This window comes from Pleurodeles waltl, chromosome 7 (genome assembly GCF_031143425.1).
Source record: "Pleurodeles waltl isolate 20211129_DDA chromosome 7, aPleWal1.hap1.20221129, whole genome shotgun sequence".
NCBI lineage: Eukaryota > Metazoa > Chordata > Amphibia > Caudata > Salamandridae > Pleurodeles > Pleurodeles waltl.
In genome coordinates, this window is record NC_090446.1 from 687,435,593 (window position 1) to 687,459,989 (window position 24,397).

At 42.2% G+C, this 24,397-nt stretch overlaps 1 protein-coding gene across 2 annotated transcripts in view; it reads left to right on the forward strand.

The window, feature by feature from the left end:
* YIPF5 (Yip1 domain family member 5) overlaps positions 1-24,397 on the forward strand; it is a 71,580-nt gene that overhangs the window by 24,935 nt on the left and 22,248 nt on the right. For both annotated transcript variants that reach the window (XM_069244693.1, XM_069244692.1), the window contains exons 2-4: positions 2,185-2,292; positions 17,293-17,465; positions 18,879-19,024. In XM_069244693.1, coding sequence (XP_069100794.1) covers positions 2,192-2,292; positions 17,293-17,465; positions 18,879-19,024 — 420 coding nt within the window. In that variant the 5' untranslated portion in view covers positions 2,185-2,191. The remainder of the gene's footprint in view (positions 1-2,184; positions 2,293-17,292; positions 17,466-18,878; positions 19,025-24,397) is intronic.

Genomic DNA, 24,397 nt, shown 5'->3' on the forward strand with positions numbered 1-24,397 from the left:
TTCTTAGCGCATTTCACACCTAACCAGCACACACATCATCTGATGTTCTTTCTGTGCACTGACCACATACTATATACAACAAGGCTTACACAAGTAACGCCCAAACAAGTTTTGCCTACCCTCATCCATGTGATCCAAACTCTTAGCCATCCTGCAACCCTTATCTATGGTTTAAACATTCAGCTGAAAGCTTAATAGTGAAAAGCACCATTTTACACTAAATGTGTCCTGCTTGAGTATTTTCATGCGCATCTGTTCAATTTCTGACTGTTATTGTGCCTTTCTTTGGACGCATATCATTTTATATGGTTCTGCACAGTACATCCTATTCCCAACTGCCAGAGGTCCCAGGACATAACTTCGATTGCCTGGAGTGAGAGAAGTATGTCTATAGAGTGGTTGCTTTTGCAATTCCCTGCTACCACTTGGATATCAGTCAGCTCCGGGTGACATGGGAAAAGCACAGTTCCCTAGATTTTGCCACTTGTCATGGGTGGGACATCCAGGTGCAGAGACTGGTGTCAGGGGAAGCTTTGCTTTGCTAGTCTTAGTGAAATGTTCTCAGCTCTGTCCAACTTCACATGCAAATGTTTACATTTTGCCAATTTCTGGTTATGATTCTTCAGTTTTGCTAAAGGTGGTATGTTTTTTAACAGGTGCAGAAGTCGATTAATTCAGTAAATTGTTATTGGTACATTTTACAGTTGCTACTCAAGAACTTGCAGACCAACGGTACCTTTAAAGAATCCATTCTTTTACATGCATAGCTCATTGTGCAGAAATGTATGTATGAGTGGTAATGATAATTTTACATTTTCGAATCTTTTTATTGCAAGACCTGCTTTTGAGTGGAAGGGTGATAGTAATACTTGTTACTTTTGTATTCCCTTGAAACCTAATGCACCTCAATTTTGGTTTTTACTTTTCAAATTGTCTGCACTGCCAGAAGTAAACTTCAAAGTATAGGGCAGTAATTTGGGTAGATGTTTTCTAATAAGTATAGCAGTCAAAATTAAATGAATCACCGGCAACCTAGCGTTAGAAGTTTAGTTAGAAAACTTAAATCACTTTTATTGTCGTCCCCTTAATCACTATAATAAGTCTGCTGTTCTTCATGCAGCGCTCCTGAAATAAGCTACAGTACCTGTAGAACAGTCAAAAAAGCTAAGTATTCGCTAAGCTCCCTTTTTTCAGAAATCATGATACAAACTGTTGTATGTAAGATAGTATGTTCTTCCATGTTTGCAAACAAACATGTTATGTTAAAGTGTGGTTGCTTGTGAGTGCATAGTGACTGGTATCTGCCGTATGTTTTCATAATTTATTCTAATGCATTCGAAGGGATAACATTTGCTGTCTTTTTTGTGAAATTGTGGCGCCTATTGCGGAGTTTCAGTAAAAACAACAAAATCTGCCAGCAACTCGTGGATTACTTTTGGATGTTTTAAAGTGGCGTTCTAAGGGCATTATCAGTGGTCGGGGATATTCAACGCAAATTAGATAAACAGTCACAAAATAGTAACAGTGTATATTTACAGACTGTCTGCCACGTCCATTTGCAACACTTGCACTAGCACGTCATTCACAACGAAATGATCAGCTGTAGTATGGGCAGTCATGTATTGCACTAATCTGTGCAAGCCTTGATGGATGGTATAGCCACAATTATTTATTGTCAAATTAATTGAAATAGAAAACATTTTTGAAAGAATGTTTAGAGATGCATTTCTTCTCTAAATCAGATTTTTTTTTTAAGGTAACGGCTTGAATTCTACACTCCAAGGGCACAGTGTGAGACATTTACAATCTGTGCGGGGGTCTGATGTAAATCTCTGCATTCACCAATAGTTAAAAATTGCACACACTTTTTACAACGTTTTAGTTTTTACTGTTGTGCTAGAGTGCCATTTTACAAGCTAGTTGATACAAATGTTGTAAGAATACAAACCTCTCTTAAAATGGCTTAAATGCATTGTGTGGATTCTGTTTTTTTTTTTTTTTTTTAATACAAACATGCGTTTGACCATGCATATTTAAGCAGACTATTTTTACTGCTTTGTATGTTGTCCCCTACGAACGCTATTCCCCCGAAAATAAATTAGAGAATTCAGCATTATAGCACTCTCCTAAACTGTATAATAATGTGCACCTAAAATTAATATTGTGATTTTCCTTTTTTTATAGGTTTGAAATGTCAGGCTTTGACAACGTTAGCCCAGAATTTTATCAGACAAGCTATAGCATTGACGATCAGCCGCAATACCATGAAAACCACTCTGCAGAGTACAATAAGTATGTCTTTTTATTTTTCTAATATGTTGATTTAATTAGCCCAAGGTCATACCTAGTCTCTTCAAATGTTGTGACTTATCTATATTCAAAGCAGATACTGATAAAATGTATGCTACAAATCATCTACTTCGAGTTTTATATTTACTGTCTTTCATAGATGTGTTGCAGAGCAATATGGAGGATAAGAGCAGAGATCAGGCTGCAGCCATAGAGTGTGCCTAGTTTCCAGTAAAGTTATAAGCTTGCTATGAATGGCTCTCATACAGAGCCTTTTGCGTGAATACGTGGATTCAAATCCAGTAGCTTGCTGTTATATATGACGTAGCAACAGTTGGTAACAAACACCGACACCCACTGTTTATAAGTCATGTTATAGAACATTTGAATGTTGGAACCTCCATTGAAGACAATGGAGAGCTCAAGGCTTCTAGTGGCTGGTACAAGCCCGAAGTTCCAACATTCCAATGTTTGCCTTTCACTGCTGTTGCTGTGAACAAAGGCCTCATGGAGCCCGAGGAGATTTCAATCCCTTCGGGCTCCGTGAGGCCTTTGTTTTATTAATTAGATCATTCTGCCCTCTAGGGACAGAATGTTCCAATAGCCTTATAGCCAGGCATAGCTGGGCTATAATGGCCATGAAAGGCCCGCTCCCTCGTTAAAGGCCCTCTCCTTCAGCATGGACCTATAATGCTGGAGTGGGCCTTTAATGGCTGATAGAACTTGCTACAGCGGTCTATAAGGCTATAAAGCAGAGGTCTCCAAACTTTTTGATGCCGAGACCCTCCTGTCAAACTTTTTCAGGTATAAGGACCCCTCCTGACAAAAACTTCTAGAACCCGGTACTCCTTATCATCGAGAACAATAAATTCCCCCAATTCCCAAAGCAAATCATTTTTACGGTAGAGAAATAATATTAAACAGTGTTTATCAAACCCAAGGTGTGTGAGTGATTCCTAGTTACGTTCGTTTGCTGCTGTTACTGGCTTCAGTCATGTTTGGTTTGGGGGAGGCTTGAGGGCCTTGAAAGTCTGAGCATGGAGAACCATGTGATAGCGCTTCCTGACCTGGTGTTATAACATGCTGTGCCGTACCCCCATGCACCAAATGGGGCTTTATTAATTTGTGCACCTGGTACACACTGCTTTTTTTTCTGATGCTCTCTGGGAGTGAGAGCTGGCCTGGGTGCAGCCATATGCTGAGGCACGCACTGGCTGGGCTGGAGAGCATCTGTGGCAGCAGCTAGCACAGTACTGTAGGACAGTGCATGTCTGCACGACTTAAAGGTGAGGTGCCCCTCACATTAAACAAAACACATATACAGGGTTCAATTAAGTCAGTGGTTGCGCCTTGAGACCCCACAAGTAAGTAATCGCGCTATATAAGAGCCCTGATTGATTGATTGAATGAGGCATGCACCAAACTGAAGGCACAGGCAGCAGTGCGATAAAGAAATATAACTGCCACTTGCTGTCCAGCCTGAGTGAGTCTCAGCTGTAGTCAGACTGCTACAGCCAGTGCAGCTGAGCCCCCAGGCCCAGTGCTACCAGTGCCAGCTATATTGTGATTGGTGAACTCTATACACTATTCTTTGAGTGCTGTGTGCAGTATAGTGCTCCAATTCTTGTCAACCTCCCACCATCCGCAAGGGAATGGGCAGCCAGGCCAACCAGCTGTCGAAGTGCATTAAAAAATAAAAATGGGAACTAAGATCCTGCATGCACTAGGGGTGGTGTCAGTGAGTTTGAGGGCGGGGTCAAAGATGTGACTAAAATCAAAATATTCTGTACCTTTTTTTAGGTCTCTCACTGTTGGGTAGCTACATATAAAATAACACACAGCTTAAAAGAAAATTAAATACAAAAAGTTGTTACTCATTGGGAAATGCACAATAGAATGTTATGAAACCTCTGTTAGTTGATGCATTGCAGTGGTATGTGTGTGGCCAGAGAGCCACACAATTAAACTTGGGTGCTGCTGTGTAAAATAGTGACTTGTGTATTTTTAGTGCTACAAGGTCACAAACTGTGACAGCACTGTGAGTATGCAAGTCATTATTTTAAACTTGCATTACACACAGTATAAAATATACTGCTACAAAGGCATTAAAAGTTTTATGATAAAATGGTGCTTCCAAAATATAGATTTTAACAATACCCAGACTGTGTAATGCAATTTTCTATTGTTGTTTTTTTTTTTTTTTTTACATAACTGCCTCTTCAACACCCCTTTTGGAGGTAGTCAGCGCTATATAAATAAATACAATTACAATTAAAAGCACTCACATCACAGTTCAGTTGTTAACTGCACTACCACTCAAAAAGAATAAATATTTGTTAGCACAAAGATTAATCAATTAAAGCCAGTACTGGCTCCCAAGCGTCATTTACATATGCAGATTAACTCGTACTGCACATTTGCATTTCTTTCAGGCAGCAGGCACCCTTGCAGGTAGTGGTATATATGTCTGATGCTTTGGTTCCACAGCGCAGGACACTTCAGCGGATGCATTTACAATATCGGAATTAACCGTCCCCGTGACAGTTGTTAAAAAAGTAGGAGCACAGTTTTTTAAAATCCATTTGGTGCTGACAGTATGGCTGGGGAATGTGCGTCCCCCTACCATGACTCCATACCCATTCCTCCTCCCCCTCCCCCCCCCCCCCAGCCCCCACCCCCACCCCCAGGGTAGCGCCCCACAGATTGAAGACCTCTGCTATAAAGGAATTCCAGACTACTCCGGCTGTGAGATTTATGAGCCTGTCAGAGCAGTGCTGGAAACCAGGGAGCACATCTTCTAAGGGGGAGGGGATGGAAGGGGAGGGTGGGCGGAGAGAGGGAGAGAAAAAAGAGTGGAGGGGTAGGTGGCAAAAGGCTAGTTTTTTTTTATTTTTATTTTTTACATTTTGTGTTATTTATTGCTCCCCTGAACCTGCATAGTAGTTAAAAACAGGGACAGATGATTTTTGGGGCTCACATAACATAAAATTATAGATGTGTAAAAAGTGGAATACTGGATCTTTTTCAGCTTAGGTTCTGAGTGACATCATAGATAACTCAAACTTCCCTCTCATTGTCTATTTGATATCACTCAGAACTCCTCGGTGAAAACATCCAGGAAATTCAGTGTTGTTCATCTATAAATTTGTATGTCCCTTGTTGTTGCTGATGTCTATCCTTAAACATTTTAATTTGACTCAGCTGCATAATCCCAGATCTAAGCTCAACTGCCTTGGGGTATCAAATATATTTCTTTAGTCCCAGTTGCACTGAATGAAATTTCTGTTAAAAGAAAGTAGGGAGACCTCGCCCTTCTCACTACGCGGCAACGAAGATAATGCTGAGCTGATGGAACGGATGCCGTTGTGTTTCTGCCCTCGGTTCCACACAAAATTCCCCCACACTGATCAACATCTGGTGTGTAACTTGTGTCTCTCTCCCGGTCATCAGGAAGCTACATGCGATGCCTGCAAATTCTTCCGGTCGACGAAAGCCTTTCAGGACTGAAGAGCTCGTTGATTGGAGATGGCGCACAAGACTCTGGACATCTTTGGGGAGGAACAGGCCTAGGAGGAGCTGGAAAAAAAGGAGGCCTTTTCGATCCAGGACTCTGACATGCAGTTGGATATCTAGAGGCACGAGGTGACATCCGCGCAGCCTGTGAGTACCTCGGCCCGCCCTGCCCATCCTAAGTCTATTAAAAGCCCTTTGCGAGGTCGCCGGGCCCTGCTGCCACCAGACCATGGCCGGATCCAAAAACTGGTTCGGCCTCCCTGCCCTCAAGCTAGGCTCTGAAATCAGCCAAGACCAAAACAACGTCTTCGGCCTATACCTCCTGCTCCTCGGTCCGAGACATCTTTGCCATCTCTGCGTGAACTTCAGCTCTGAGTACTTTGGCTCCCAGCTGACCAGCTGCCACCTCCGCTTCTGTGCCGAGCAAATCGCATCAACTGAAAACTTTGGTACAGAAAACCACTGAACCAAGAACTTCAATGCAGAAGGACTCTAGCCAGTCTTCAGCTACGCCTTCACCTGTGGAACCCATTTTGGAGATGATTAACACTCATCAGCGCCGCTTCAATATCCAGAAGGGTACAGGGCGCATTATTACTTTGCCCCTGTACTTTTCAAGTGTAAACTGTCCTTCCAAGAGGCTTTATACACTTCTCCACCTCCAAAGAAGGTTATCAATGACCTCACAAGCCTTCTCCACCTTCTGCACCTCCTCCACCCCTGCTTCTTCTCCACCTCCCTCCACTCCTCATTCACCTGCCTCACCTACTGCAGGAGATTTTATACCTCCGGGATTCCCTGTATACACTGGGGAAGATTTGGATGGGACACAGCTGGATCCAGATTTGTGGGACACATATGACCCTGATCCCATATTGACCAACGACCCAGATTTGTACTCCACAGGACCCTCCCCAACAGAGGATAGTGCATCCTAACAGCAAGCAGTGGCAAGGGCATGCGTCTTCCACAACATACAGCTGCACAGGGACCCCATCGGACAGGACTTCCTGTTTGATACCCTTACATCCACCCATTCGGGATATTCAGTTTCTCCCTATGCACCCCGGCATGCTTCATCACTCTGATGAATTAAAGAATCTGTACGCTCTAGGGTTATTATCCCCAGGGTAGATGAAACATATACACCTACTCCCATAACTCCAGTCTACATTAGGTCACAGGTCCCTCCAGACTCTTATTAGCCACCACTGCACAAAAACGTGCCAATGGCCTGGCCACAGGAGATCCTCCTCCTCCTGACAAGGAGAGTAAGAAGATAGATGCTGCCGGCAAAAGAGTGGCTGCACAGGCATCTAATAATTGGCGTATCGCCAATTCACAGGCGTTACTTGGCAGATATGACTGGGCTCACTGGGTGAAAATGAGGAGCTCCTCCAGTTTCTCCCAGAAGAGCACTGCAAAAGAGGGCCTCAAATTGTTGGTGAGGGGCAAAACATTACAAACCAGTCATGTCCAAGACTCCGCAGCTACAGCTGCATGTGACATTAATGCCAGTGAATTGATTAGGGGGCATGCATGGCTTCAGTGCTCTGGCTTCAAACTAGAAGTCCAGCAAGCAGTTGTAACGCCGCGCTCTGACGCGGCGTCTCTTTCTGTCCTCGCGGATGGAACGCGCTACCGATATTCGGAGCGCCGTTCCTCGCGTTTTTTGACTATGCTTTCTGGGAAGCATATATTTCGCTTCCGGTCGCGCTACACTTGTAGCCTTTTTTTCTTCTTTTGTTGTTGGTGGTGGGTTTTTTGTTGGTCCTTTTGCCTGTCTCTATCCATGTTGTGTCCATCTTGTCTTCTTTGTGTTTTTGTCCCAGCATGCTCTGTTTTTCTTTTATACTACTTCCTTTTTCCTCTACTGGTCTATCTCAATCCAAGATGGTGTTACTTCCCTTTTCTGTGATGTCACTTCCCTTTTCTCAGTATATAAGTCAGTCAGTCTTGTTCCTCCTTGCGTCGCAAACACTTCCTTCTGGTTGTGCTGTTCGCTCCTGTTCTTTGTTCCTGCTTTTTTGCCTTGGGAGATTTTTGCCTGTTCTTTGTTCCTGCTTTTGTCTTGAGATAATTTTACCTGTTCCTTTTTTCCTGCCTTTTACCCTGGATATTGCCTATTTTTTGTTTCCTGTTGTAAAGTCCTGTTTTTTCTTGTTTTCCTTCAGGAGTTCCTGTTAGAGGTTTTTTCCCCCAGTGTTGTTTTTTTTTCCCTCTGGGACTCCTTCTGGGGGGTACGGTCTGCTTTTGCGTAACCTGTCAAGCGGCACCGTGGCTACTAGAAGGGGTCGCCCTTATCTGGGAGTATCCAGGACCTGTGGAAGACTTGCGGTATTCGCCAATCCGAAATCCAGAGGTGAGAAGTCCAGCGCAGTACGTGACAGCAGTGCTTAACATGCCTTTTGATAAGGAGCATCTTTTCGGCTCAAGTGCTTCGACCCTTGAGGAGTTGAAAAAAGACATGGACACAGCAAAAGCCATGGGTGCTTTACAGTCCCCCACACAAAGGGGCACTTTTCGTTTCCCCACCTTCATAGGTGGTTACAGATCCATAATCTAAGAGGCATCTACCTCCCAACCCAGACAACCTTCAATCTCCTATTCTAGAGGTTTCTTTAGGGGGTCTTACACAGGCAATTACAACAGGAGAGAGGTAAGTGCACCGCTCTCTACCTTGACTGCAAAGCAGTGACTTCCTCCGACTTCCCTCTGCACACTCCAAACCTGTCAGGGGACAACTTCAGAATTTTCATCCTGAATGGTTCAACCTCACCAGGGACCAGTAGGTGCTTTCTGTTAGCCAACATGGTTATTGTTTGGACTCATCATCACTCTCCAAACATTCCCCCTCGCACTCCGATTATCCCCCAAGCACCTCACACTTCTCAAACAAGAGCTTCAGTCCCCTCTTCTCAAAAGGGCCATCAAGCCTGACCCCTTAAAACACCAGAGATCAGAAGTATACTCCCTAAGCTTTCTCATTCCCAAAAAGGATGGCTCTCTTAGGCCTGTTCTGGCCCTCAGACCATAAAACCACTACATTCTCTCAGAACACTGATGTGGTGTCTCTTCAAGATGTTATTCTGCTTCTACAACAAGACGACTTTATGATGGCCTTGGATTTAAAGGACGCTTACTTTCATACCCCGATCCACCCTGCACACCAAAAATACCTAAGATTGGTGGTTGCAGACAAACATTATCAGTTCATCAGAGTCACGACTGGCCCCAGAGTCTTCACAAAGTGCTTAGCAGTAGTCGCCCCACATCTCGGAAGACAAAACATACATGTGTTCCCTTGCATAGACATCAGGCTCTTCAAAGCCAGCACACCTCCACACTGCCAATATAACACTCAGATGACAGTGGACCTGCTTCACACACTGGGATTCACAATCAACGTTGTCAAATCCCATCTACAACCTCTTCAGATACAGCCCTATCTAATAGCTATTCTCAATGCAGAGATGAGGCCTGTATTTGGAGTTTTCAGTCTCTACTCCCCCAGTTTCAGGAATATTGCACATATACAGTCAGGACTATTATGCACCTATTAGGGATGATGGCGTCCTGCATTGCCATCATTCCCCATGCCAGACTCCACATGCATCCCGTACAGCAGTGCTGTCTCGTCAGTGGTCTCAGCCACAGGGTCACCTGGAGGATCCAGTGTTGTTAGATGGCCTTACTTACCACTCTTTGCAGTGGTGAAACGTCAACCTGTTGAAAGGGTGGCCTTTTCTGGACCTTGTCCCTCAGGTTATTCTGACCACAGACGTATCACTAACACTCACCTTAAAGACCTCATAGTACAGGGCCTCTGCGATCTCATTCACCAATCCCTATATACCTATTACCTTGAGCCTCGGGCATTGTTTCTAGCCCTGAAAGCATTTCTTCATCACCTGTCTCACAAGGTTGACTTAGTCCGCACTGACAACATAACAGCCACGTATTACTTGTAGAAACGTTGGGGAAGCACGCTCGGTTATCCCAATTGTCACAACTCTCACTGACAAAATAGAAGTGGGCTCCCCACAACCACATTCACCTGGTGGCAGATTATCTCCCAGGAATGGACAACGACTTTGCAGACCTGCTCATCAGGATGCAGTAACAAGTCCACTAATTGGAAGTCCACCCACTAGTCCTTCAAGCGTACTTTGCAAAATGGGAACTCTTCAGAGAGACCTTTTCGCCACAGCTAAAAATGAAAAATGCCCAAGCTTTGCCTCCAGGTATCCACACCCTCTATCCAAGGGCAACGCTCTATGGTTGAACTGGCAAGAGATATTGGTTTATGTTTTTCCACCTTTCCCTCTCATTCCATTTCTGGTTCAGGGGATCAGACAGACATCTCTCACCATGTAGGTCCCACTTGGGCACGTCAGCCATGGTTCACCACACTTCTGGACCTCTCAACAGTTGCCCACGAGAAGCTCCTCAACAGGCCGGTCCTTGTCACTCAAAATCAAGGACAGATCAGACGTCCAGACCCCAAGTTGCTCAACCTTGCAATATGGCTCCTGAAGTCATAGAGTTTAATTACTAAGGATTGCCCGCAGAATGTATGGACATTCTAAGAGAAGCTTGTACACTCACAGCCAGAGCTTGTTATGCTGCATAATGGAAATGGTTTGAATGCTGCTGCCAAGCTAAACCTATTAATCCCACGAAAGCTACTGTCCAAGACATTGCTACATTTACAGAAGGCACATATGCTTATACTGCCATTTGTTTACATCTCATAGTTATAGCTGCATATCCATCTAGAGAACAGACAATATGCTTCCTTATTCAGAATTCCAGTCATCAGAGCTTTCGTTAAAAGCTTTAAAAGGGTTATTCCACCCATAGTGCTTTCTGTAACATCCTAGAACCTCAATATTGGGCTTACCTGGCACATGGGCCCTCTTTTTGAGATGCTTCATTCATGCCCTTTTAAGTATATTTTTTGAAAAGTGGTGTACTTATTTGCTATCACTTCACTCAGATGGGTTAGTGAGCTCCAGGCCCTAATCTTGTAAAAACCTTTCTTGTAGATTCATAGAGACAAGGTGGTCCTTCACGCAAACCTGAAGTTCCTTCCTAAAGTGGTTTCCCAATTCCATATCAACTAATCCATTGAGCTACCAGTCTTCTTTCCGCAGCCTGATTCAGTTGTGGAAAGGGCTGTACACACTCTAGATGTTAAAAGAGCACTTGTGTTTTACATTGACAGAACTGGTATCTTTTTCACTACCTCACAAAGGCAGTCAATTATCCAAAAACAGCATAGCTAGATGGATAGTAATGTGTATACGAACTTGTTATGGTAAAGCAAAGATACAGTCACCCGTTATTCCTAGAGTTGCTTCTACTAGATAAAAAGGAGCCACTATGGCTTTCCCTGAAAACATACCAATAGCTGACATTTGTAAGGCAACTACATGGTCTACACCACATGCATTTACAAAGTGTTACTGTGTGGATGTACTAACACATTAGCAAGCCAATGTAGGTCATGCTGTGCAACAAACACTTTTCCAGTCAACTCCGACTCCCACAGGCTAGCCACCTTTTTTTTTAAGGGACTGCTTTACAATCTATGCAGTGCATATGTATCTGCAGCCGCATATGCCATTGAATGGAAAATGTTACTTTCCCAGTAAGCATCTGTTCATGGCATGTAGTGCTGTACATTCACATGCGCCCTCCCTCCTCCCTGGACACCTGTGGCCGTTCCATTTACTTTATATTTGTATATACTTGTACATATCACAACACTCCAAGTCCAGCTTTAGCAGGGGCATCTCAGCACGACGGTCCGTGTTGGGTGCCGGTCGCCCAGTATATCAAACAAAACAATCCTTACTTCGGAAGAAGGAACTTGGACTCATGGGATTCAGAAACCTTCAAGAGATTTAATACAAATGTTTCACCAACGTGTTTCAACCGTAGCCTTGATCTCTGTTGGTGGTCTCTGATTACACAGACTCTTAAACAGATTCCACACAAACAATAGACAACGGACAAATGTCCATACTTCATTTGGTGTGCCATCTTAAAAAGTTCTTCCTTTATACCTATCGTATACCTGTCATTTGACAAATAATCTTTACTCGGCAAGTTATTTTCTTAATTATCATAAATTTACTTTTTATATTCTAATTCATTAATATTTATCCAATATTATCTACGTTTTATATACATGTGCGACCTACCAAACCCAGACATTTCTGAAAACTAGACACCCGAGGGATTCTAGGGAGGTGTGACTTGCGTGGATCCCCCAGTGTTTTCTCACCCAGAATCCTCAGCAAACCTCAAATTTATCTAAAAAAAAAATCACAATTTCCTCACATTTCTGTGTGGGGTCACTGCACCGGCACAAATTTCTAACCACCCAACGTTCCTCTCAGTCTCCTGACAAAAATGATACCTCACTTGTGTACGTGGGCCAAGTGACAGGGAAGAGCCAAAAACACAACTCGAAAGTGAGGGGGAACCAAAGTGGGTCCAAAAGAGCAGTTTGGAAAAAAACATTTTTAAGCTCACGAGTGGGGCAGAATTTTTATCGGTATAGATGCGACAATGCTGGGTGGTAGGACTTTAGTGGGTTCCGGAAGGTTCCATCACAAAAATGTGGGAAAAATGTGTGATTTCAAGCAAAGTTGGGTTTGCAGGGCATTGTGGTAAGAAAATGGTGCGGGGTGTACGGGGTGCATGTGAAGCACCACCCTGGACTCACCCAGATGTTTAGTTTTCAGGTGTGTCTAGGTCTCAGGGATGTTTCTACATGGATGTGTCCCAAAGTCCAAAATGTGCAGCCCTCACCATTCCAAGAGGGATGATTTTGAGAGTTAAGCAAGCTCTCATGGCCCAAATGTAAAACCAAAACCCTAAATAATCAAATGTTCTCTTGCTTGCCGTTAAGATAAGATCTTTTACTATGCGGGGGAGAGCTGAAAGACTGTTACCCCCTTCATTTGGTGTGGGGTCATAACCATGCCTATACTGTAGCCACTATATGTTTTTTAATTCCTTGGCATCTAGTAGGCTTTCTGTCCCTCTCCCTGGGTAGTGGATCAGGGATAATTGCCCCACCTGCCCACTGGTGAGCAGAACAACTTTGTCTCCATTTGTATGGGGTGGGGGTATGGCCCTACACCCCATCTTCTTCTTTTTTTTTTTTTTTTTTTTTTTATTATTATTCTTTCCTGGTTTCAGGTGGGCTTTCTGCCCCCCCCCCCTGGGGGCAGAAGGTCCTTACAAAAATAGGCCAGATCAGCCTAATGAAAAAAAACTGTAAAAAAATAAAAAAAATACAAATCTCGGGTGCCTTTTGGTTTTTGCCCCCCTTGGGGGCAGATCGGGCTAATTAAAATAGGCCGATCTGCCCCCTAAAAGGGCAGAAATGGCCTAAAATAAATTTGCCCCCAGGGGAGCGACCCTTTACTAAGGGGTCACTCCCATTCATTGTTTACTTTATGTAAACAAAAGATCCCTGGTGTCTAGCCTTTCCTTTCCGTTCATGTCTCTCTGCCCGCCACCAACCCCGATTGGAAGAGAAATGCAAGCATTTCTCTTCCGATTGCGCTGGAAGGTGAGCTTTGTGATAAAGGGGTCATAGATCCAGTGGATTTGTCGTGGTGGATCCCACCCATAGTTGTAGCCCTAAAGTAGAACATGATTTTAGACTTTGTGTTGACCTTAGGTCGCTAAACAAGCACATTCAAGTTGATTGGTTCCCATTGCCAGAAATTCAGGAGATGTTAGCTCAGTTTGGAGCTGCAAGAATCTTTTCTCCCTTAGATCTCAGGGCAGCATACCATCAAGTTGAAATGAGTGAAGGTTTTCTATCATTGATGGCCTTTAACACTCCTTTTGGTGCATTCCTTTTCCTACATATACTATTTGGCTTGTCTTCTGCGGCCTCGGTGTTTTAAAAATTAATGTTTCAACTTTTGGGAGAAGAGAGCGGAGTGTTGGCCTATCTAGACGATAATTTGATTTACTCAGTCATAGCATTCTCACTTACTGAAGCTTGATAGAGTTTTGGATTTACTGGAAGATCATTGGATTACATTCAAGCATAAAAAGTGCAAGTTCATGTTTGAGGACGTGGAGTATTTGGGACACAAAATTTCAGCAAATGCTATTATGCCCAAAGAAAATCTCATAAAAGGCATCAGGGATTGGCCATACCCGATGGATAAGGATTAACTGAGATCCTTCTTTGGTTTATGCAAATATTATTCAAGGTTTGTAGAGAATTTTGCATTGCAGGCCAAGCCATTGAGAAAATTACTGAAGAACTGGATGAAGTTTAAGTGAGAACAAGACCAGAGCACCTTTGATTTACTAAAGACTCATCATCAGCACTCCTGCTCTGCTGCCATTTCATGATGATTTGCCATCTATTGTAACTGTGGATGCAAATCAAATGGTAATTGGTGCAATGTTGAATCAGGTGGTACAGGTAAAAGAATGTACAATGGTGTTTGCATCCAGGAGATTGACTGTGGCCAAAAATAATTACACCACCATTGAGAAAGAGGTGTATGGGGGGTGGGGATGCAGCACTTTGTGACATAATTGTGGGGATGTGAATTCATTTTTGTCATGGACCACAAACCCCTGGATTATCTGCTTAATTACAAGGGACTTGGGGGAGTATGTCCAAGGTTGATAAGACTACTCCAAGATGTATGAGCTCAACATGAATGTGAAACGTTGCAGGTGGAAAAATTGTTGTGCAGACTTTCTAGGTGCCCGTCAGGGCATGCATTGGAGTGTGATGTGTTTGATAATGAAGAGCTAGTGATTGGAGTAGAGGATTGTGTGACTGTCGGGAAAGATGATCACATTACTGTAAACTTCGTATTTGTATAGCGCACTAGTCACCCGTTAGGGTCTCAAGGCGCTGTACGCATACCGCTGTGGATCCCCTCCTGGCTTTTCCCTGTGAGGTGCCCACTCCTGGGCAACCTCCAAGGTGAAGCCAGGCATCCCGGCGCTGGTGGGGCCGTTGTGGAGCTTAAGCAAGCTATTGTCCAGAGTTACAGAGTGGGACCCATGAATTAGGTTAGGCACTGATGCGAGAATTATTAGGTCAGTGGAAATTGAGCCCAAGACCCACTGAGGCGGGAATTGAACGCTGGTCCCGGGCCAGAATTCTGTATCAGGGTCTGCCGCTCTAACCATTGAGCCACACTTCTCCACTCTTGTCCTACAAGAGTGGACAGAAAGGGTGGGGAGAGAGGGTTATCAGAATCAATTTAACAAGGTGATTTGTCATGGATGGTCTAGGGAGACAGCCATTTCTGATGAGCTGAAACCTTATTTTAAAGTCAAAGATGAATTGAGTGTGGAGGGATGTTCGGTCATGAGAGGTAATTGTTTGATTCCACCAAGAGAGTTGAGAAGTAGATTGATTGAACTATCTCATTTAGGTCATGTGGGGGCAACAGGATCAAAGAAAAGACTAAAGCTGTATTATTGGTGGCCTGCAATGGATGTTGAAGTTGATATGTTTGTGTGCCGATGTGGAGAATGTCAATCTGCAGACAAGACTTCACACATTGACAATCAGCAGTTGAGTCCTGTTGAATTTCCTGTAGTGCCATGGGAGAAACTTGGCATGGGTTTTATTGGTCCTATTGCAGGAGTGGGTGATGGGAGAATATTTGTGTTAGTTGAATGCCATTCTTAGGGGACTACTCACAAGTTCTTGAGGGATCGCAGTACACTCAATATTGTTGAGCTTCTCAAAGAGTTGTTTTGACGTGAAGGGGTGCCGAGTTCCTTAGCCACAGACAATAAAGTGCAATTTATATCTCATCTCCGGGAAGATTTTTTTTTTTTTTTGCTAAGTTTTGTTTCAAGCACATTACTACTGCCCTTTTTAGCCCGTTGGGAAACGGCATGGTTGAGCGGGTGAACCACTAAATTCAGGAGACCATTCAGTTGGCATGTAAAGCAGAAGATGTTTAAGAGGCGGTGGCTGATAGGATTTACTGTTACCATAACACCGCATACTCTACTACTGGGGTGTCTCCGTTTGTGATGTTAAGAGGTAGACATTCCACTAATGAATTATCCCAATGTTGGGTGTTAAATGAAACCAGTGGGGGCAGATAAATTCCTTGCTCTGAGTTGGTTAAAAAATGTGTGGCTGAGTCACAAGACAAGAGTAAAAGCAGGTATGATGGGTAAAAGAGGGTCAAGAAGGTTGTTTTTTTGTGTTGGAGAACAGGTTAGGATAAGGAGACCACTAGGGATAGGAAAAATGTTTGGGAACCCCACTCTCCCTATTGAGAGAGAAACTGAAGAAGTTATAAACAAGGGAGTCAAAAGCAGTAGGAAAATATTTCTATCTAAGTATATGTATCATTATGTGCTTTCGTGATCTGTGGGTGTTTCTGTCTAGTATTTGTTTTTGGTGCATGGTTCTCTACATAGATGTTTTAATGATTGTGCTTTCCTGACCTGGAGTGTTTCTGGCTAGTATTTGTTCTTGGTCCGTGGTAGCTGTTGTGTAATGTCTTTTTACCTTTGTGATGTTGCTTTTCCTTTTCTTTTCTATGTTGTCTTTGTGATTTGTGGTGTTGTTAAAGAAAGGGAGGTGTGTTGTGGGCTTAGTGTTTCACGGGGTCTTGGGATTATTGGCATGCTACACACGTATAGTTTCTATGGTTGCCGTGATGCTGGCAGTTCCAGGCTGACAGTTACCCTGGGTTTGGAGCTGACGGACGTTACACGACGTACTGGTTTATTACGACGGGAAACATCTTTTCTTGGATATAATACGAGTTCTTGCCCTCATGATTAGGACACCCTCTCCTGTTAAATCTCACAAAATTATCTGGCAACAGCTGCATTGTCAAGCCACAACATATTAAAAATGAGCATACAGTTGGCAGATGAGTCATCCTCAGCCCTCATCAGCAGTTGTTTGATACAGTAGACTTTTAGTCACTTTCTGTTTCACCTGTCGCCCCCCAACGCCAAATATTCTCACGCTACTGTGTTGTACTACGAATGTGTAAGTAAAGCAAGCACTGACGTTTCTCTTATAACAATTGCAGTTATTGTTTCCTAATTATCCCTCCTTGGAAAAGTGTATTTTTCGTTGCTCATCAGATGAGGTAGCACACCATGCTAATCTGATCCCAGATCAGAGAAGATGATCCACGGAAAGTTAGTTCCTGTTTTTTATGCCCCCGTTGCTTACGCCCATAGTTCAGCATTTTTAACTTTTAGTAAATTAAAGTGAGCAGTGCATTTGAAAGCAAATTCTGTATGTTGGTAAACGGTGATGGATTAAATGAATTATTTTTTGCCGTGGAATCCAAAGCATATCACTTCCAGTTGCTTGTCACTCCACTATTAATAGGTCCCTCATCCACATCCATATGCTAGGTCTGAGCAGATAAGAAATGTGATGTTTATTTATAATCCTTTTGCTTTTCTTTGTTACTGAGGTTTCACTTTACCTTTTAGGCAGTACGGCGCCTATGGCTACCCGCAGCAGGGTGGTTATGTCACCCCTGAGATGATGCATCAACAGCAGCCATACACAGGACAGATTTACCAACCATCAGCGACATACACACCAACTTCACCACAATCCGTCTATGGTAGCAGCTTTGAGGATGAGCCACCTTTGCTTGAAGGTAGCCGTATGCCTGTGTCTGCTACAATCATGCATTGTTTCTTATATTTTTCATTACTTTGACAGAGCAGTAATATGGTCCTTTTAGAAGCATTCTTTATGCTCGACGTTAACAATGGTGTTTGAACTAGAGACATAATGTTTTATAGCATGCCCATCTTGCATGTCAAACTCATCTTATGCAATATGATATTAATGTATGGTTGTTGTGCAAATCAATGGTTAGCAGAATACCTTGCTGAGTTAAAATTGGCTCTGAGGCCCAGCCGAATGGTTGTCTTGATCTTCTTTGTAATGCAAAAGAAAACAAAAGTGTCTCCGCTGTCAAAAGCAGTTCCTCTTGCCTAAAGTTTGAAACTGCCATGGGCACCTGAGCAGATGGCCTACTGGCTTATTTTTTTGGTTCCATTTTCCAAAAGCTGCAGTGACTGCCTTGTCATCTTGCTCATAACTAGAGCTCAACGGTGATGTTGATATGACTGGCACTGCTTTTTGTCACCATTTGAAAACTAATCACGTGTGGGCTGGCTGCACATTATTTCACTATTTTTTTTTGTCATATTAAGAGTTCGATTTAAGCATCTGGTTGCACTTTCCATACAATAGAATCTAATCCAGGTTCTTACTGCAGTTTTCTATTGGTTCTCCTAGGAAGGCATTTTTTTCACTCGTTTCGTGCGCAATTTTGCCATAACAACATGAGCCCTATGTGCCTTAATTCAACAGAACTTAAACCTGTCTTAGTGTTAAGGCTTTAACCAGCAACTGAGCATGCCCACTCAATAGTTGCACACTTGTCGGTTTTAGGATGTAATGGTTAAATTATAGCACATCATCCCAAAGTATTTTGTGAGGCCCTCTAGACAAAAAGCTGTTATTCAGTGACAATCACAGTCCTCACCTTAAGAAGAACCTTATGTCTCACTTTTCAAAGGTCACTTAACTGGGCACCACTATACCTTGACACAATGCGGCACGTTCGTAGACATTTGTGTTTGCTGTGGTTTCAGTGGCTGGTGTAGGAAAGAGAGTGAATATTTATTTAAGGTGTAGTGGGCATGAGGGTGAAAAGCATGATGGGAATCTGGAAATTAAAACCCTCCGCGTGAGTGCATTGTGTGTTCCTGCTTTGATCAGTATTTAAGATTGTTTGGCTGTTGGTTTTGATCTTCAGTAGTAATTAAGAAATATTATTGGAAATAATAACACGTTAAAGTGACCTCAGCGACTTACAAAATCCTGTAAAACTAAATTAAGGAAATAACAAAACTGTTTCAAATTAGTTGTACTCTAATCTAGAACAGCAAATATTTTGTACCAAGAACACAAATGAGGGTTCATGCGTAACACAGGAGGGAGATCAATCTACAAAATAATTTTTCTACATTTGTTTTTTTTTCGTACCCTGCTGTAGAACTTGGGATCAACTTCGATCACATCTGGCAGAAAACACTGACAGTTTTACACCCTTTGAAAGCAGCAGATGGCAGCATCATGAACGAGACCGACCTGGCTGGACCTATGGTTTTTTGTCTCGCCTTTGGAGCCACATTATTGTTGGTGAGATGTTTGCTGATGCAGTTTCTCTTCTGTTCTCACAGAAGTACATACATCAAAAGAAACATTTGCTTTTTGAAAAATGTATTTAATTTGTTTGTTATTAGTTTTCATTATGATCATGTGTCACACACATTGTTTTACAGTTTCTACAGTTCCAAAAAATGCAAGAATAGCATTTAAAAATGTGATCTGAGACAGGTGAGCCAGCACAGAACGTAGGTGAGGGAATATGCTGCTTTTAGGTGCCGCCTGAAAAGTTGACTTCAATTTTACCTGAAAACGAAGCAGTGAAATTGTCTTTTGTAAGTTCATAACAAAGGATTTTCAAACTGACACTCCTGAGAATAAATGGATAAGTGCCGATCAGATCCACGGTTTTTCACTTCCATGCTCTTGCTGCTTAGGAACCATGAGTCTCCTATGAAATTTAGATAAATTAGCAAGGTCCGAGGGAGCCTCAGTTGAATAGTCTTATTGGCTATACGGGCCACATTGAATGTGGTTCATCTCCCATACAGGGCTAATTAAAAAAAATTATAGTATTTTTGACATAGTCATACCCTCTGGTTCCTGAAGTATTCTGACCATTAAAAATGTTATTATATTTAAGTCAAACGTCTCAAAGACGGAAGGCATTTAGTTGCCTCAGAGGGGTGTTTGGAAAGCTAGTGTCACACTACAGGGAAATTAATGCTTGTTAATTGCTATTCCGGGCCCTAATATAGTTGTTTTTAGGGCAAAGTGGCTAGTCCAGGCGTTTTAGCTGCCAAGCTGCATACATATGCATTAACAATGTTTATAACAATACGCAAAAGAAATACAGAGGGTCACCTTATTTAAGTGCATGCAAAATATGTTGTAGACCCTGAACTATGGAAGACTTCTTGTACTGCTATTTCATGAAGTTTTTTTACATTGATTTTACCTTTCCGGAATAGTGGTTCAGAGTTAATTACCTCATCTAGAATGCTCCTATTTTTGCTATAAACTTTAGCCTGTATTGGTACTGTGTACTTGATGGTTGTATGAAGGGGTTCACAGGGATCACTATGTTTGCACTGCACATCTTCAGTATCTTGAGGTATCGCATGGCTTCATTGTGAATGTCCATCCAGAGTTCAAATGCAGTAATGTTTCAGAAAGGAATCTGTTTCAGAGAGGAATTTATTACAGTACAAATAAGAATCAAATATAAACACACATTGGCAATGCTAACTGATATGGTTCATGAATGAAATAGCCTTTTATGCCATTGTTAGCTCAGACACTAGGTGGGTCATATACCCTGCACTTTATCATCCTTACACTCAGGCATCCATTCATCCATTCTCTGACTCCTTCTTGCAATCACCCTCTGGCATAACTGCAATAAAAGACAGTCTCAAAGTTGTATGCAGAATAAATTGAAGAAGTACACTTAGAACAAAGGAAAAATGTCATTGCCTAAACACGGTGGGCATATTTTTGCAATAACAAAACCAAACTTACCAATGAGTGCTCGTCGTGCAGAGGTACCGTAAATAGTCATTGTTTTAAAGTTTAAGCATGTCTGCCACATTTAGAATTAACATGTTGGCCCTCTTGGAATGGTAACACAATGATACACTACGGACAACAGCATTCCATATTGGTCTCCTGATTGTAGAGAAGCCGAGAATGTGAGATGCAGTGCAATGCAGATTAAATGACCAGCAAGCAAGCATCCGGTTAGCAGTGCCTGGAGAGCTGTAGTATCCTCTTCAGAAACATCGAACTATTGTATTGTATTGTAATAGTATTTATATAGCGCTTAGTACCTCTGACGAGGCGTCAAAGTGCTTTTCGGCGAGTAACATGCTACTCTGGAACCCAATAGGAATTAGTGGTTGATTAGTATAGGGAAATATTAGTTCAATTTTTGCATTTTTATGAGTTAATTTGAGCAGAGGATATGTGAGTTTGTTTGTTGGATTGACTAAAGTAATGGAGGGATAGAGGCGGGAAGAATCTGGAAGTGTTAATTGGGAGTTTATAGTAGTAGGATGAGGCTTGGGATGAGTAAAGGAGAGATGGAGGAGGCAAGAGTCTGTGAAAAGGGGTTAGGGAGGTCATAGTAGCAGGAGGGGTTTTGGATGAGTCAACAGTGAGATAAATGAGGGAGAATTTAGTAGGGTTGTTTGGGAGATCATGGTAGTAAACTGAGGTTTGGGTGAGCTAGATGTGGAAGAGGAGGGAAGAGCTTAGGCAGGGTTATTTTGGAGATTAATGTAGTAGAATGGGTTTGGGATGAGCCAAAGTGGGGATGGAGGATATATTGATAGAGACATGCCATATGGTGATGTGTAGACAAAGTAAAGCTTACAAGAGAGTACATTTTTATATTTTTATTTATTTTTTAATTTTATTTTTATACATACGTTTTTATCATTATTACCATAATCCATCATTTAAATTAGAATTTTGAAAACTTTTTTAATTTGAATCACAAGGCTTGAATAATAAGATCTTCCTGAATGATCAAGGTGCATTAGAAATACTAAATAGGTTACACCATACAAAGACTAAATGTAATACTTGTGTGAAAAAGAAAGATATAACTTTCCACAGCTAAAATCCAAACAACAATAGCATGAGAGAGCACTATTTTTTATATGCAAAAAGCCTGAAGAGATTGTGCCCCTGCGTTTTCCCAGCTTTGCTGCCACAGGGTGCATCAGACAATGCAACTTGAATAAAATAAGATTTAATTGCTTAATGTGATAGGATAACCACGCTGAAACTGCACCTCCAGCCTCCTAGCCCGCCACACAATAACAATGTGTGTCACCCTGTATAAATGTGGCTGCGAAGCCCCCTAAACGGCATTCCTGTCAGCACCTTCTCTCTATTCTTGCAGTGCATCACCCCTGGCTGATGTGATGACAGCTTCACTTCTACATGCACTGGGTAGCAGGTGCTAAGTAACCAACATCTCCCACCAGTCAGATAAAGGGATCTAAATGTTCTACAGGCTCAGCGGGGCTGCGAGTAAAATAAGAAAACTGTAAGCTAAAGTAGGGCCGCCCAGCCCTGACCCTGAAGCACGCTCATTTTTAGGTGGATGAACACGTGATCAGAAACAGAAGTCATTTACAGAGAGGCAGTGACTGATATGGACTGAACCATTACCCCAAGCATGGATAGAAGCAGAGTACTCAAACAAACCCATGGCAGAACAGAGCTAACTCAAAGGCCGTCTGTCTTCATATGGACATTTATATGAAGAATATATATTTATTTTTTAACCACATGATTCTAGGAAACAGCTAAGAAGAGTCTCTAGCAGAAAGCTTTTACAGTGTATTCAGCCTGAAGGTTTTGTCAGGTGGTAACCGACACCAAAAATCCTTCCCGCCAAAGGTAATCTGTGGAATGAGGGTTAGTAAAATACCTTTCCTTAGGCTTTAGAACAAAGAAATAACACACACTTAAATGCATATTGATTTAATGTATGCTTTTCGCACTCAATATTTTAGAGGTAATGTTTATCATACCTTTTCATAATAAATAGATCAGTCCTATGGTATTGTAAATTTGTTTTCCTAGTTAACCAATCTGTCGTCAAGCTATGATTGGCTTGGCAGCATAGCTGTTTTAATTACATTATTAATTGCATTAATTATTGTTCATGGATGTTTAGGTCTGTCAAGCCAGACCTAAATTTCCATGTAGATTACTGACCGCCCTCCTCCCCTCAGTGCTGCTGCCAGAGAAAAACACAAATTATCTAGTTACCTATGACACTTTAATAGCATTACAACCAAATGGGTGTGTCCATTAAAGTTCAAGTTCAGGCAGCTAAATAAACGAAATGATCACAGCTATGTGAAGGTCAAGCACTTTTATGTGGAAGCACATGACTTCTGCCAGCACTTTGTACCCCTGGATCCCCACTTGTGAGTGGAGCCAAAGCCCCCTTTAGTGATGGTCACATAATTGTCCAGCGACAGCTGCGCTGTCAAGCCAGATCATAAAAAGGGACACAATACACATTTAAATTGTAATTTATTATAATACAGTGAGAAAAACAGAGCCATTTACTATAAACACTACACACTCTTTGTGACCATTTAATGAAAGGAACCATAGAAATACCACAACATTGCAGTTATTAGCGCATGATTTACTTAATGTGTTCTTGCACATACTGTTGTTTACGAACACAGCACTTTAAAATGGAGGATCAGAACCTGCAAGGAAAACTGAGTTAACTTATTTTAAGTTTGCAAAACTTGATTGTTCACATCCTTCTAATCGTGATTACTGAAAACAAACCAGAAAAAACAAAATCTAAAAGCAGAATATCTTCATTTTATTGCACGTTTATAAAAATGCCACAGCCTGTCAATCTTTATTAATATAGCCATCTTCCAACATCACTAGACTTATTGTGTTGGCATTCTCCAACTGTTAGCCTAGTCTGTTTTGGACTAGCAATCGGAGAACGCCAACAAAAAAAAAATCTAGTGATGAGGGAGACAACTGTTTTACTAACGATTGATAGACTGTTATTACTAGAGTTGTGCACTAAAACAAAATCCAAATGAAATTGCAACATTCTGAGCAAAGTCATATCTTGCAATCGAAAATAAGATTGCATGTCAGTACGTGTCTAATACAAATACTTTGAGGTACTGCTATATCACAATTACTGCTAGAGAGAATACCACGTCTGACAATGCCACTTCCGATAATGCAGTAAGAACGAGTGATAGTTCTAACCATTATCCTAACCCTAGTACAAAACCCTTTCCTGCTTGCAGCGCTACCCTGGCGGATTACGATCTCCGCCACCACCAGCTACCGGGATCCATAATCCTGGCGGTTCCCTTGTGGTCTAACCGCCAGGGTTGTTATGTGGCGGTCCTGACTGCCAGCGCAAGTGTGGTGGTCTTAGGACCGCCACAGTCGTAATGACCCTCTAACACTGCAGGTAACCTTCCCTGTCCATAACCCTGAATTTAACACGAACCTTAACCATGTCACTTAAACGTGCACTCACCTTATTACAATCAGTGCTGTCACTGGCAGTAATTTTCAATGTAATGACATCAGTGTAACTGTGCTAAATTGAGTTGGTGAATTATCAGTATTGAAAGATGCACCGCAATTCATACTAAAAAGTTAGCACTCACTCAGTTTTGCCTTGAAAAACTTAAATAACCGTTTACCACTTGGGGGAGCTGGCGCCTCACTTTAACACCGATGCTGGGAAATGCCAGATGAAAATAAAAGTTTACATTTTCCTGGTGTCGTTTCGGACTTTACGCATTGCAAACTGGGGCCCTTATTATCCCTCTTGCTGATAGCTGAAATATTATGGGGTGTTGTCTAAAACAAAAAAGCGTCATAATA